This window comes from Oryzias melastigma, linkage group LG7 (genome assembly GCF_002922805.2).
Source record: "Oryzias melastigma strain HK-1 linkage group LG7, ASM292280v2, whole genome shotgun sequence".
Classification (NCBI taxonomy): domain Eukaryota; kingdom Metazoa; phylum Chordata; class Actinopteri; order Beloniformes; family Adrianichthyidae; genus Oryzias; species Oryzias melastigma.
In genome coordinates, this window is record NC_050518.1 from 28,599,030 (window position 1) to 28,615,219 (window position 16,190).

General features: G+C 38.0%; 1 protein-coding gene across 1 annotated transcript in view; it reads right to left on the reverse strand.

Annotated features, from left to right (window-relative positions):
- Positions 1 to 1,492: 1,492 nt before the first annotated feature.
- The window catches only part of LOC112159128 (copine-9), a gene marked incomplete at its 5' end in the record, with an annotated part of 45,711 nt that continues 31,013 nt past the window's right edge, over positions 1,493 to 16,190 (reverse strand). The window contains 3 exon segments of the mRNA XM_024293014.2: positions 1,493 to 2,441; positions 11,892 to 11,965; positions 14,750 to 14,807. Coding sequence (XP_024148782.1) covers positions 2,259 to 2,441; positions 11,892 to 11,965; positions 14,750 to 14,807 — 315 coding nt within the window.

Genomic DNA, 16,190 nt, shown 5'->3' on the forward strand with positions numbered 1-16,190 from the left:
CTTTGTTTGCCTAATGGTAAGTCCGCCCCTGGGTGAGACGCAGGTGCATCATGTGAATTTGTCATTTCTTTAACCCCCCATATCCCGTGGACTGCACGAGGATCCCATTAGGGCTGTTCTCGTGATAAGTGCGACTCCTTACGTGCAGCCGACTGCTAGAGATCAGAGTGTAGTTAGTGTGGACATCCTACAGGCGTCCTACGGGCACTTACAAATGTATCCCTTGCACACCCTGTGCATGCAGCATTTGCGTTTGGTCAGTAAGAGGTCAGTGTTTGCACTTCACAAATGACTAGAGTGCATCCATCAACCTTCCGAATGTTTCCTGATTTACCACACGCACAACAATGGAACCTTTTATTTTAATGGCGTCCCTTAAAGGGCAGATCTGCAAGACACACCTGTGCGCTCCTTAAGATGCATCCGCACCTCTCTATGACCTTCCAAGGTCAACCTGCATCATCTATCTTAGTTAAGATTTGTTTTTATACTGGTTATATTTAATATTTGGAACAAGATTTCTTTTTATTTCCAGTGTTGTCACCATTTTTGAGCTATTTTACTTTTTGATTTGGCAGGTTAAGAGTTGATGAACATAAAAAATACATATTTTTGCCCAAATTCAAAATCTAAAATACATTTTCAGTGTCATCCTTGAACTTCAGCATCTCTGTCTGCCTACTTAGCATTGAACCTTTCAAAAAAAAATCTTTGACATTCTGTAACTTTTAAACTGTTAACAGGATAATTGCAGCAGATTCTGAAAGAGAAACCGGCATGAATCTGCTGGAATTATCGTGTTACCGGTGGAAAAGTCAAAGTAAATCAAAGAACATAAACACTAGAGCTCCAGAGTAAAAGGGCTAAGATGCATCACTAAACAGATTTTTAGCATTGTTTATTATTCTCTACATTCTTCACTGATCTGCACTGTAAAAAGTGAAACATTGGATTAAATAAAACACACTGTGTAATTATGTACATTTAAAAATATTAGTTTTTTTTATCAAATTAAACTTTTAAGTCAGCTCAAAATTTTAATTTGATGAAAATCAATCATTTTAAATGTAACAAGTTCTTTTGATAATTGATCCAAAGTTTTACTTTTTACAGTGAGTAAAAACGCATTTTTCATAGTTTATCGTTCTTCATCGTTGCTCAGCTTCTCTTCACTCATCTTACACATTTTTGGGGAAATTTGCATTTTAAATTAAAATGCAGACATCTACGTCTGATTATTTTGACTGCCTTGTCATAAACAAATTTAACATTTAGCTTAATTTCTGTTTTTCAACATATTTTTCATCTTTTTCATATTCTCCTCTTAATCTATGACTACTTATGCTAAATAAGTTTGATTTATCCATAAATATTTATTTTGTTTGTCGTCTTTAGTTTTTGTTTTGATTGATTGAAATTATTTTTGATTGCTCAGAATAAACAATTTTCAATGTCTTTGTTTTAATTGTTATTTGTTTTACATTTTTAGGCTTCTTTTCATTTTTTTGCTTACAATTTGTTATATATTTTTTTTTACCTTTCCTGTATGTTTTTTTTAGCAGAATTAACATTTAAATTCATGTTTTTAATGTTGTATTTTCTGAAATGTTTCTCTTTGCTTTTAGCCTTAAGATCTATTTTCCTTCAGCAAAGGAAGATGCAATCCTGCAGCGTTTAGAAGCACTATTTTCTTTATTTAACCCTTTAACACCTGAGGTGTCGCCAGTGATGCTTAAACACGAAATATTGAACATACTGTAGCTTTTCAACTATTTACACAATAATTCCAGTAGATTGTGATTGTGTCACAATCTACTGGAATGATCGTGTGAACAGTTAAAAAATTACAGTAAATCAAAGAACATAAACACTGGAGCTCTGGTGTTAAAGGGTTTAAAAAAAAGGCTGCCAAACATAATCTGTTGAAAACCTCTTAAGAGGAATTAGTGGAATAATTAGAAGAGTCACCCCTAAATGTTCAAATGTCAGCGGGAAGGCGGTACTTTAGTAATGTAATGGAGGTAAAGATGAGCTGCAGCAGCAGGTGAGTCAGGCAGCAGCGCCTGCCAGGAGATAGGACATGTCTGTTTAGCCTCAGCGGTGATAAGAGAGGAAGAGGGGGCGAATAGGCAGGTCAGTTCTTTCATACGCCTAAAGTCGTGAATAACTGGGAAGAGGGGCAAGTGGAGATAAGCGGGGAGAGGAAAAGAGACGGACACGGAGAAATAGGAACCCGAGACAGGCTGTATGAGCTGGGGTCAGATGTGTCGGTGCAGCTCGGGAAGCGGTGATGAGGAGAGGGCCGGTCGCGGTTCAATTCCTCTGCTCTTCATAAAAGACAGCAGCTGGTCTGGGATCTCAGCGAGGACGTCCTTAGCAAGCCGGGCCATGCTGAGGACCTGGTTGCCAGATCTGTCAACGTAGTCCCTGAAAGGAACAAACTAGGAGCAGAGAAGAAAAAGGGGGTCAGACGGATGGTTTGTGAATAATGTGCTGCAGTGAAGCAATTTTGAAAGTTTTAGATAAATGACAGCATTCTTTGAGTTAGGTTCCTTTGTGTCGGAGCGGTTTCCAAAGACAAAAGAGGCACGAAATCCTCATATTTGACAAAAAACTAAAAGGAGATCGACAAACTGTGAAGAGATTAGGCACAGCGGCTGGGCCGGGGTACGGATAAATTGGCTCAGATGAAGGAAATATTCTTTCAGAAAAATCAATGGGATTAAAGGATGCTGAAAAGAATCCACTGCTTTCTGGAGTCACAGTTTTTTCCTTCCTGTAAGATGGAAGTTCTCGTCTCTGCTGGATGCCCAGAAAGTTTCAATTCATTAGTTCCTCATAGAACAGTTGAAATGCAGGAAGATCAGCTCAAGACCACCAGAAAAGCTGCATGACCCACATTCTTGGTGGTTCAGAGGAACTCAGAGAAAAGCTTGTAGGGACGGAGAAAGAGAATTCACGGGGAATACTTTCTCAAAATAACCTAAAAATCAGGGAAATCTACTCTATTTTTACAGCAATCATAGTAGTTTAATGCTGTAAAACTCCTCACTTTATAGACTTTTCTCAGACAGACATGAATATTTTCACACTTTTTTGTTAAACTCTCAAATTCAAATCCAAGTAGAAATGAAAAATAAAGCAAAGCTGAACTGTTGAGGGAAGACTGTGTTTACATTTTATTTATTTAACCTTTTTTTTACTAGAAAATCCTATTGAGATTAGAAGTCTTTTTCAAGGTAGAACTGAGTCAAAAGGCATCATCACAAAAAAATGAATACAGTTCAAACAATACCGTAGAACTTAAATAAAATGAACAGCATCACAATATTTTTTTTTAAATAGCTGTTATAAAAACAGCTAAAATGTTGCTCCCTAAAATGTCAGTATCCAAACTATTAAGACAAAATCTAACAAATACCAAAAATTAAAAATGTTCAAAATGTTTTCTTTTGTCATTCACATAAACTATCGTCAGTTAAAAGTTTTCATTTGTTTACAAAAGCTATATCTTGAAATGATAAAAAAAAATTTGAATTAGAAAAATGTGATTACAGAAAGCGGAATGTTGTTTCTTAACACAAAATCCTTCATTTATGTTTTAAAACACATCTCTGTACGTTTTCTTTGGTTAGCCTAGATTAGAAGTCTGCAACTTTCAACACTTGGGGTCCATTTGGGTCGATTTAAAACGGACCACAACCCATAGAAACCACACATCTTCAGAAAAATAACACTTCATATTTATGCTGTTATTTGTATGAGAAATATAAATAAACTATTATTTGTTTGGCATTAATTAACTTTAAGAATAAATAGATGTTTTTCCCCAGATATGAAACGGTTTAACACTTTAAACAGAGGTTCATCAGACTTCCTTTCAAAATAAAAGACTTCCTGTATCACATAGGATCATCTTGATGGATGGTTAGTGGTAGGTAGTGCTATGTCAGGAATGGAAAAAAAAAACATTTTATTTTTAAACGTGTGTGGTGTTTCTTAGCCAGAAATTCATAAATCTAACTTTCTAAAATGAAAACAGGGCTAATTAATTGTATTTGTTGAACCATGAAGCACACTTAAAACACTGGAATTTGTCAAAATGTTTAGTTCTTAATTATCAAACCACCATGGCTACTGTGATTTGGAGGCTCGCAGAGTGATAAGTTATTTTACTTTTTTTTTTTTACTTTACTTTACTTTACTTTACAGTTATTTTTTTTAACTAAAAACTTTGTATTTTTCTTTAACTGGAAAGCAGACCTGTGGCTTAGAACTAGTGACTTTGGCCATTCATAAGATCATTTTTAAAGTCCCATTCCCATCATCCTTTGGTCCATTGTAAAAGTGTTCCTGGTGGTCTTTTAATTATGATTATGCAGTTTTTACCCCAAAATAAAAATAAAAAAAACAGTGTTGTTTTCAAGGATGCAGTTTCTGTAGAGCGACAAGATTTCATCAGAAATTCCTCTGAGTTGGCGCATAGTTAGTCCGCCCACACTTACCATCATCTCTTTGTTTGTACTCAAGCGGTGCAACAGAAAGGGACAGTAATATCAGAGCTATCCAGTTGTACAGTTCTGATCCAGATTCCATCTCAGTTAAAAACAAAGATGTTCATGGATCTATTTGTCTGTAAGTGGATGCATCAAAATGGGGCGGAGCAGGAAGCTTGTGGCCCCGCCCAGTGTTTTTCTACATCACAAATGTGATCTTTTTCAAACTGGATTTTTTCATTTGCTCCTGAACAACAACAGTTTGTATAAAAAATACTTAAAAACACAATTTAATTATTTTTTTATTGTTTTTTATTCATAAAACACATATACTGTACGTATAAAATATTTATATTCTCCTCCATCATGAGAAAATTGTCACAAGAACATTTTCATTGGAGTGATTCTTTAAGATTCACTACGTGCTAATAAAAAAAAAAGAGAAAACTTAGTTTTCACATAATTGTGATTCCAAGCCAATAATAAAGCATATGGTTGCTATACGGCCCACTGTCTTATGGAAGCTGCTATATTGAATCTAAATGTGATTTTGGAGCCAATAAGCACTTTTGAACTCCTGTTGTTTCAGTGAAACCGAACATTGGTTTTAAAATTGCTTTGCAGAGCGATAAGACCTCAGCGGGCGTTGCACTGAGCACTTGCAGGCGGCGGCGGAGGCAGCGCTGATTGTTGATTATGGTATGAATAATGAGTAGGTAAAAATCTATCAGAGGGAAAATGTTTTGGGGGTGCCCATGTGCTCCCTGGAATTACATTTCTGTCGGCATAAATAAACGTATCAGCCATTTAAAGAGGACAAACATACAACTTGAGGGATGTTCACATGATTTGTTCTGACACTGCGTTTCTGTTGTCAGAAAACCATGGATAAAGCATACTAGAACTCAGATGTGACATCATAGATTTATTTATTTTAAACTGTAAACATTTCACAAGACAACTCAATTTTTAAGAATTTCTCCCTAAAAGTCGGTCCTCGAGAATACAGTGTTATTGCATCAAAGACGCGTGTTATCCAACAGCGAGGGTTTGAGAAGTGGAGGGGCTGCATCAGAGATGGGCTCTAAAGCCTCTTAAGCCTTAATTAAAGAGAAGTGTGATGACGACGGGCATCTCTGCCCTCCTCCCAGTGAATCCAGGCGGAAACGCTCTCATCAGTTACAGCTCTTATTAGATTTCAGCTGAAAAAGCCCACCGGGCAAATTAACAGCATGTACGGCTCTACTGGTACGCTGACACCAACTGCACTTCTGTGACAAACGGCAGAAAACAGAGGATGAGTGATGGTGGAGGGGCCGTAATGAGCAGGGAGGGGGCAGAAGGAGTTGCTGGTGACAGTAAGTTATTAAGTAGGTCCTTCATGAATCAAGCCAGCCTGTTTTGTCTAATATTTAAAATGTACAGATTTAAAGCGGCCATACCATGAAAATTCTACTTTTTGAGGTTTTAAGTTCATTATACTGTTTATTCCTCACTATAAAGAACCCAAAGCGGTATTTTGATCCGATGGCCAGGGCTACTAAGGACAGATATATGGTATGTGCATCCATCTTTGAAAAAATAAGGATATTGTTTATTTTCATGGGAGAAATGAAGAAAGAAAAGTTCTAGGATGATGTCATGAAATGGGCGGCATTTGGAGCCTCAGGAATCGAGAAGTTTTACTTCTGGGTCCTTTCATAAATAATTTGTTTTTAGTATTCCAAAGGTAATATACGATCATATATATGGATATAGTTCACTCTAAAAGGCTTAAGAAAATCATAGTATGGCCCCTTTAAAATAATAGAGCCACATTTACAAAGTTGGTTTCAATGGGATGTTTTTGTTAAAAAAAAGGGCAACTTCTTAAAGCCCTCTTCAAATTAATCAATGTTCAATAACTATTGTTGCAATCACGAGACAAGAGGATCATTTTTCTTCTTTGACTAAATCTGTTGCTCTCTTTACCCACAATTAAAATCAACCTCCTAAAGTTCAACAAGTGGCTGCTGGGAGGAGCTAAAGTGGTTTCATGCAGAGAGCTGAAGGTTTGCTGTTTGCTTCTCTACTTCAGGTTTCCACTCGTGTGCAGGAACACACTGATATAATCTGGATAAATAAAATACTTTAAATTGTTGCAGGGTGGGAAGTTTACTTCAACAGAGGGATGTTTATTAGGTCTGCGATGGATGGATCGTGTCATCTTTGAAACATGGGTGAATCTCTTAAAGAGGAAAAACAAATATATAATTTTACATTTTCTAATCTAATTAAGGAAAATAAAGTGTTTCAATTGTTATTTGAAGTATTAATAATATTTATATTGTTGTTGTGTGATTTTTCTAGTTCCCATCACTTTGTGAGGTAGAAAAAGGTGTGTTTTTAACATATTCTTGTCTTTATTTTTTTTATGATGGAGAGAAATTAAGCTTAAAATTGCATTTCTGAGTATTTGAATTTTCGTAAGAGCAGACAAAAAATGCAGTTGAAAAAATCTCGTGTTAGAAAAAAGTTACTAAGGCGGACCACAAGCTCTCTGCTCTGCTCCATTCTGAGGCATCCATTTACTACAGACCAATAGATCCATGAACATCTTTGTCTCGTCTGATCTGGAATCTGGATTACATTTGTACAACTGATAGCTCCAAGATTGCTCACTATTTTTCTTGCAGCAGAGTGTGAGGGCTGTAAGCTAGTGGGAGAGGGTGTGAACAGCCCCTGGTTCCCTGTGATAAGAAGGTTGGGCGAAGCTGCTCCACGTTAACAGTCCCGCCCACAACTCAGAGGTGAATTTCTGATGCTGTGTTCACACTGAATGAGATTAATGTGGCAGCGGCGGCCAGTTTCAATGTTAAGTCAGTGGCACAGACACAAATTGAGGCAATCTTAAATCCTGCTGTGTGATTTGAGCGATTGCGGTCTAGCAGAAGCGCCACTGGAGCGGCGGGGCCAGGGTTCAAATATCTAAATTTTGACAGGTCGCGGCGTAGCATTTGCCAATCAGGACTCAAGATTTGGGCATGTGACATTTTCAGTGACTCGATCAGCGGGTAGAATCCAAAATAAGAGTCTTTGTCCTGAACTTCCATCTAATTTCTTAACCCGCTGGAGCCGTGGGGTTACCAGAGCTCATCCTGACACTCTGGACAGATCACCAGTTGTTTACCACCGCAGCAGCTCTCTGACTGCAGCCAGCCAGCTTCTGGGGAGCCAGCAAAGCTACGCTGGCAGACGGAGAGCCGTGCGGCGTGCGGAGACTGCCGGCTCGGGTCTCTTGAAATTTGTGATATTTTTTCTTATTTTCATCAAGACAATATAAAAAAAAATGTGTTCTTATTTTTCACCTCTCGTGTTAACGGGAGACAGTGAGGCTTCAAACTCAGTCACAGAGACACAGAAACACAGTGGAAGCGGCTGTCATAGAAGACATGGAGTGAGAGTGAACTAGCTCCTAGAATCTCAGAATAATCCAATAAACGTAGACAACCAATGTTTTTGTAGAACTCTTCACAATAAATAAACTTGACTTCTCAACGTCCTCCGTGTTTTCCATACATGCTAAGTGAGATATCCACTGACAGTGCTCGATCATGCTGAAAATATTAGCTGGTAGCTCAGGCAGGCGGCGAGAAGCGAAAAGAGGGGCAGGTCATGCATGAATCCTGCCGCTCTGCAGAAACTATGTCCTAGAAAACAACGCAGTTATTTTAATTTTAGGACAAATTCATGATTAAAAGTTCACTGGAAATGCTTTAACGATAGATCAAAAGATGATCAGAGTGGGGTTTAACAAAAAAAAAAAAAACTAAAAAGTTTTAAAGCCAGGAGGTGGTTGACAACACATGAATTATGTTCTTTTTCCCAAAAAACAAACAAAACAAAAAAAACTGTGAACTAAAATTCCACCAACAGCCATTCTGCAGTAACTCCAGCAGGTTCACCTTAGAAAATAGCAGGAACTTTCATGCAAAACGATATACAGATAAAATGAGGCTAAAGTGGGTCAAAGTCTCTGGCTAAGGACGCTGTGAACATCAATCTTCAAGGCCAAACCTCCAATCACTCTTTAAAGGTTGTGGAATGATTCAAAGTCTACGTTTAAATCTGTTTGAAATTAAGTTTTGTAACTCCGTTTGTGCTGGAAAATCTCAAAGCGTGTTTGAAGTCTGCATAGAAGAGAGTAAAAAATTCCAACCAGACGAGAGAAACTCTCCCAGTCGCTTCCCAGAGGGCCTGAGCACAGGCCACAGCACTGACAGCATTTAAAGATGTTGCTGTTAATGCACTCGTTCCAGCGGCTAAATGTCAAAACATCAACAGACATTATTGTGAAAAGCACTCAATAAAAAGCATTTGTTGTTTTTAACACACTGGGCAACACAGACTCCGTGTGACATTAAATTAGCACAAAAACTGACAGAGAGCAGCGTTCGATCAGTGTCAACAAGCAGCAGCGGAGTAATTACTTTAGAGAAAGAAGCAGATGGAATCAATACCAACAAGAAACCCCGGCTTGTACAGTGAGCGCTGGCTTTTCCAGGCCGACTGAATGATCACTGTCTGTCTGAGCAAATGTAATTACCGAGCGTATAGAAACCGACTGCAAAGATACGGTTGTGAAAACAAAATAGCAAAATCAATGCAGCTGCAGAGCGAGCTCATGCATTATTAAGACATTAAACGGCCATCACTTGTTCTTTCCATCAACGCCTTGTTTAGAGGAGCGCAGTTCAGATGGAGAAGTGTGACACCACTCTTAACAGACTTTTTGGTTACAGGAACAGTCACTTTCTGAACAACTGTTTTGCAACAATAAATCCTAATTCTCCGCCTCCCAGTTTCCAGCCGTACATTTATCACTGCAAGTGCTCATTTATCACCGCGGCGAACTCGCAGCCGGCTGACAGGCCGCTCTCGCCCCTCCGATCCCAATATTCAATAGTGAATTTTTATCAGGAGATTTTGTACTTTCCTTCTGCTCACATATCTCTGAAAAGCTCTCCAGCAGCTGCTGCCAGATGTGGTCTGGTCACCCCGCCTGCTCCCAACTCGCACCACTTTTGTTTCACTCTTTGTTGAGTTTGGATAATGAAAAGCTTTTTTGAGGGGAAACGCTGCATTTTTAGTCGCTTTCTTCTGTTTCTTTTTTTTTAAACAGTTTCCATTCAGAAACTCGTTTTGATGCACATAAATGCACTTTGAATTTTTTAATGTGAAGAGTTTTTTGTGTAAAACGTTTAGAGATGGAGAATGAGTCATGGAATGACAAAAAGTATATATTTTTAGCTGGTAATAAATGACTCCAGTGAATCAGAAGGTTTTTGCATTTCAACCAGTTTTCTAAAATTGATGAGACGAGAAGCTTAAAGATTATAGATACAAAAGTTTTAAGTAAAAATATTTTGAGGCTAAAATCTTCAAGTATTCATATTTCCACCAGCTCAGTGGCCTTGTGGTAGAGGGTCCACCCTGAGACTGGAAGGTCGTAAGTTCAAATCCAGGCCAACTCTAAAAATGGAACCCAGTACCTCCATGCTTGACACCCAGATTACGCCTGGTTCACACAGACTGTGGAAGAACCGCGGAATGGAGGCTGCTTCCATGCATACTACTAACCTACAGTGTGGTTCACACCAGACGCGGAGCGCCACAGAACGCTCTTTAAGGAAATCAGGACTAGACCTGACCAGGACCTGACTAGAATTCAGGAATCTCGGAGCAAATGGAAGTTCAGTCCACCTGAAAACAATCTGAGACCACCTTAAAAGTTGGGTCAAACTGAAACTTTGTTCTGGATTATTGGGGGAAATAAACTCTGATTCACTTTATGTGTCCCAGTCTGAATACACCCAAAGACAATCTACATTCAGTGTAACCTCATTTGGGCTTATTAACATCTGCTTAGTATAAAAACAAAGTATCATCTTTTGAAAATGTGTAATTTTAGAGAAAAATGATGTGCACACATAAAGTCACTAGTGTGTAATAGAGCATAAAAACGGTTATTTCCACAATGAACACAGCCGTTTTCTTTCCTATTTGCCTCGGTTTGAAGAATCCGTCCCACTTGAATCTGTCAGTGATGGAAGTGCATCTAAAGACTTTGGAGTACTGTATTTATGCTAGCATGATAGCATAATATGCTAACATAATAGCATTTTCAACAAAGTCATGTTGTACACAAATGTATACATCATGTTTAGTAGCTAACTAGGTCTTTGCATTTACTTTTTTTTTTTAATTTGCATTTCATGACAAAGTTACAATGCCATTATGCATTTTTAAGCTATGACATGTGATTGGGATTCTTACCATGTCGAGCCAGTGGAATTTTCTCTTCTGTTCTTTGCCTTTTCTGAGGTGTGCTGTACTGTTTGAGTGTCCACACATGTAGTCATATGGCTCCAGTTAAGTAGAATTAAGTACTGTGGAATTATAACCCAGAATGTGTTGTGCACATATGTGAACGGCAGGTCCTCAGAGGATACAGTACATTTTTAACAGTACACTGTGTTCTTCGTCCTGATTGGCTGTGTAGATTATTAACAATGCTGTTACTCCTCTAAGACATATTTACATGAATCTTCAATCAGATATTTGTTTTCATTCTTTAAAACTGGATTAATTATTTGAAAAAAGTTTGAACTTAAAGAGTTTAAACAAGAGAAAAGAGTAAAAATGTTCATAAATCTCAAGAAAAGAAGAGTAAAAAGTGAGGAGTTTTACAGCCTTAAAGCATATTTAAATATCAAAAATAAAGAGGAAACTTTGTGAATTTTCTCTTCAATTTAGAAAGTGACTCCAGTGATAAACGAGGGAACATGGAGGCTCCACACCATGACAAGTCCAGGCTGGGATTTGAACATGCCACAAGAGGGAAAATCGCTTATTTTCTCTATTTTACAGAATAATTCTAAACTCAAAGTCCCTCTGCTCATTCAGGAATTGGGGGCAGGTAGGACGTTTGGATCATTTTGAGTTTTTGCAGGTTAGAAAAGATAAATTCTGCATGTTTTTCTGACAGCTCATTGGCAGTCTATGTTTTTGGAGACAAATCAGCCACTCTCTGAGCTCAGCTGCTCACTGTCACAGCCAAGCTGTTTGCATGCATGAGCATGAATAAAACATTTGTTTTATTTAATAAAGTTCAAATTTAATTAAACGGCAGCAGAAAGACTGAAGACGTTTATGTGCAAAAGTAAAAACCAATCCTGGAGCACGTCCTCGGCGTTCACACGGTCATTTTCCTTCTGCGGATCTGTCTCCTGTGTTGATTTGAGTGCTTCAAAAGAGAGAACTCCTTGTACGCGGTGCAAATCCCCCTGCTGAGACCATTCAGAGGAAAAAAAACACAAATCTAACCAGCAAATCTAAAAGAGTCATCAGGAGTACCTGAACGATGTCTCTCTCAGCAAGACGTCCTCTGGAGGACACTCTCACCTCGTCGCCATCCAGCTCCTCCATCGCTGAAAGGACAGAGTGGAAAAACGACTGAAGCAAAAAGGTCTGATCGTAAAAGAAACCATTTCATGAAAAAGTCATGGGAACACCTTCAGAGCAGCAGCTGCCAAATATAGAAGGAGGTGCGCGCTCTGAAATTACGCCCAGTTGGAGATGAGGAACTCTGAGGCTTTAACATGCAGCACCTGCATAACAATGCTGGTCGCAGAAACAGTCTGGCAGAGATCGCAACGTGAACGTCAATCAGCCAACAGACTCACGCAGAGTCCATAATTATTAGAAATACAAAAAAAATACCAGAGGATGGATGGATGGATTAGATACTAAAACTCCAGATCAGATTTGAGGTTTGACCTCCACAAACATTTCTGACACTCAGAAAGAGACAGGATTCCCTTCACACGCATGTGGAGCAGAACACGGGCGCAAGAGGCGGGGGGGTCATTGATCCACATGCTGTGACATGACTGCAGACTGCATCCAAAAAAAGGCATTGTGATGCAGCGGGCCTCTTGCTTAACCTTCATCCTAACGAGTGCACCCCTCCACGTGTAGACGAGAAGCAGATATAGAGACAACTGTTAGCAAACCGGAACAATGAACGACAAACTGAACAAAATCAGAGTGAGGGGAGGTTCTCTCAATGTAAGGATCACCACTGCATGATTCAACTTCCTGAAACAGCTTCTGAAAATATGTTTTACTGACTAACTTTAGGTTTAAAGACCCACCTCTGACAAACATTGTGTTTTTTCTGATGATGGACGACATATTTAGAAAGAAAAATCAGTTTAAAACGTGCATTTCTGGGTATTTCTTTGTACAAATCGTTGTGAATCAGGAGCCGACAAAAAAATGCTGTTTGAAAAAGATTGTATTTGTGACGTATTTGCTCCACTTGCAGACAAATAGATCCATGAACATCTTTGTTTTCCTCAGCTGAGCTGGAATCTGGATCAGAACTGTACGGCTGTAAAGCTCTGATATCACTTTACAGCCCATCGCTCATGTTAGGTTGGGGCTATAAGCTAGCAGGAGAGCATGGAAACAGAGAGCTCTCAGCAGGATGGAGGCGGGTTACTCTGCCCAAATCGCCCCGCCCACATCTCAAAGGGGATTTTCTAAGAAAACAACATAAAAATGGAATGGTCACGATGAGTGGTCACCAACCTTTTTCAGGCTACGGAACAATTTAAATTAGACAACATCTGGGCCAATGTTGTTTTTTTTTAGCTTACTGTTTCTAAAAATCTATTTTCAAAATAAAAGAAAACTAAAAGAAAACATTCCACAAAGGAAACAAGATTTTCTTTCCCCATAGAATTCCATTTTAACTCTCAATCCAGGCTCCAATCATATGTCAAAAATATTGATCATATTTTGTCTTCACATAAATCCTCATTCATTGCCACATTTTCTGAGGTAAAGTCTCTGAACAGATGTCTACCTAATTCAGTATTTCTGTAGGAAAATTCTCAAATGTCCCTTTTACAAGTTTCCACAAATCAGCAACTTTATTTGATTCCCTCTCCATAAAATCTTGAACTTCATGATGAAGATTTTTCCTTTAACGTCAGGCTAACAACCAGATGCTAGCTTCAGCTACGTCTGACTTTGACGGTGTGATGGATAAATAAAGCAAAATGAAAGGCTCTTCTTCGGTTTCCTCACTGGATCTTTTCTCCTAAAGAAATCTTCTAAATATGTTTTATTGTTTGTTTTTTTGCTAGCTTTGGGGTGCTAGCTTAGCAATTCAGGTAGCCACTTTAAGTCATGTTACTAAGATGGATGTTGTGAACAAAATCCGTTAGTTTTACAAAATAAAACTTCCATCAGGATCAGAAAATAAACTAACAGAAAACATCTAAGTTAGCGCATGTATGCTTATTCTCTGTCCGGTACCAAGTGACCCACGGACCAGTACCAGTTCGCAACCTGGGGGTTGGGGACCACTGTCCAAAATAACAGACCCCATGGAACTTTACAATGGATGAGAAGTTAGTCAGAGTGGGTATTTAAGTCACATATTTTTGTTTGAAGCCACTTCCTGTCATCATGAGCCAGTTTTTCCATTCCAATTACGCTTTAGCCTCATTAAGGCCATTTAAAACCCGTCAGCTCAACTATAAACCATTTTTATCTTGCATTTTCTTTCAGAGCCATCTTTGACCTTCTCACCCATCTGAATCGGGGGAGCAGGTTCAGCAACAAACCCTGTGGAGCAATTAGGGGCCTGGGTCTTCTGCTCAAAGACGACTTCCCTCCAACTGATCAACATTTTTCTCAGACTGAAACTTTCCCCCCAAACTGCCTCTGTGGTTTGGCTGCTCAGAGGTCAGAGGGATTCTATTCTGTTTTTAAAAAGTTTCTTTTTCTTTGTTTCTTTGCAAACTCATGCTGGCTGCATTTCATTAAGACACTTCACATGTATTCAGAGCGTGCTCGTCTCAGCCTTCAGCTCGTCTCTCCAGGAGCTTATTTTAGTTTCTTCACATAATTTTTCCCACCTGACTAGAAAGTAAGGTTTCCAGGTTCTTGAAATGGAAATTATATAAACTCATCAGCATTTTTTTAATTGGATAAAAACATTCAGGTCATACCAAGTCAACAATGGCATCTTGTGCATAAAGAACCGAAGCTTTTGTCTTTTACCACAACAAAGCTTCATTTGTGGTCTAATAAAAGAAGAGGACGATGACGTCTCGTTCTAAAAGTTGTATTTACACAAAAACAGGGGAATAAAAACCTTCATGATAAAAAAATAAACAAGAATTTATTGGAAAACTCACCATCAAACTCAGCAGGTCCAACACCAACAATTATGATGGACAGAGGAAGGGAAGCAGCCTGTTCAGGAGGAAATAAAAAAGGTTCAACAAATTCAATAATGTTTATTTACAAGGCACCGTGACACAAGAGAGAGACGCCAAACAGACAAATACATCCAACCAAACTGGATTCATTACAGTTATTACTAAATCCATATCCAGCTAAATAAACTACAGAGTACAGAGAATAATTACTGCCAGTACAGCAGTATTCCTACATACCATGACAATCTGATTGTGTTTCACTTAAAGAGAAATATTTTTAAATAGTAATTTAAAGAAAAACAACTTGACGTCTATGTTTACAATGATTTTTATTAAGATCCTAAATTAAAAATGTTTTTTTTGCACAAAAATAAGTAAATATTTAAATAATTGTTAAAAAAAACAATAACTCAAAAAGCATAACTTCTGTCCTATTTATCAATAATCATAAATTGAAAAAAGAACCAAATAAAAACTAAGAGGAGCTAAATCTGCTTTGGTATTGCCAATATTTGTTATTTACTTTAAGTCAAAAGTCCAAAACAAGTCAGAGGGAATTACTCAGAATGTCATTCTCACACCTAATCACCACTATCATCATGATTTACCATATTAACGATTTAATCGTTTTTATATTGCATTTTTTTACATGCTGCTATATCTAAATACATCAGATGTGCATGAAGACGTTGGTCAACATTTTCCAGCTCATTGATTAGCTCACTAATGAGTGTGTGAAAATGGTGATAACTACCTAAAAGTGACTAAGTGACTCAAGATAAAGCCAGCTAAAGTTGAAGATGTTTTTTTTTCTTTAAAAATAAAAAAAAATCCCTTGGTTGAGGTTAAAACCCCCCAACATTACTTTGGTTGATTAAAGAAGCTTCAAAAAACTTCAGCTGAACTGAAAATAATCACTCAAAAACCTGCAGCACAAAAACTTCATTTAAAATAAGAATGTTTATTATGGCTGTAAACATTAACACGTTAAAACATGCAATTATTCAAAAAGAATTAGTGTGTTAATGTTGATTAACACAAATGAGTTACACCTCAGGAAGAACAGTCTTCCACCTCCCCTCAGCGGTTCAGGCTTCCACAGCGAACGTCAAAACATTTCCTCTGGTCTTATCCCATCATGGTCGCTTACAAAATAAATAAATATTCACTTGGTTTTCAGTACTTTAATCTTGTTGTTTTTTTCTTCTTTGGTTTAGATCACTTTTTTTTTAAAAAGTTGACTATTTGATTGGTGATCCGGTGTGTTGTCACAGTAACACAACTGCAGCGGTAAATGAAAGTGATGTATATGCTGATCATCACAATGGGTTAAATTAAGCATCAGTTCAGAGAGAAAGTTCACCATTTACCACTTGTTTTTTTTTTCCAGAAGATGAAGAGAAGTTTTTTTTTTTTT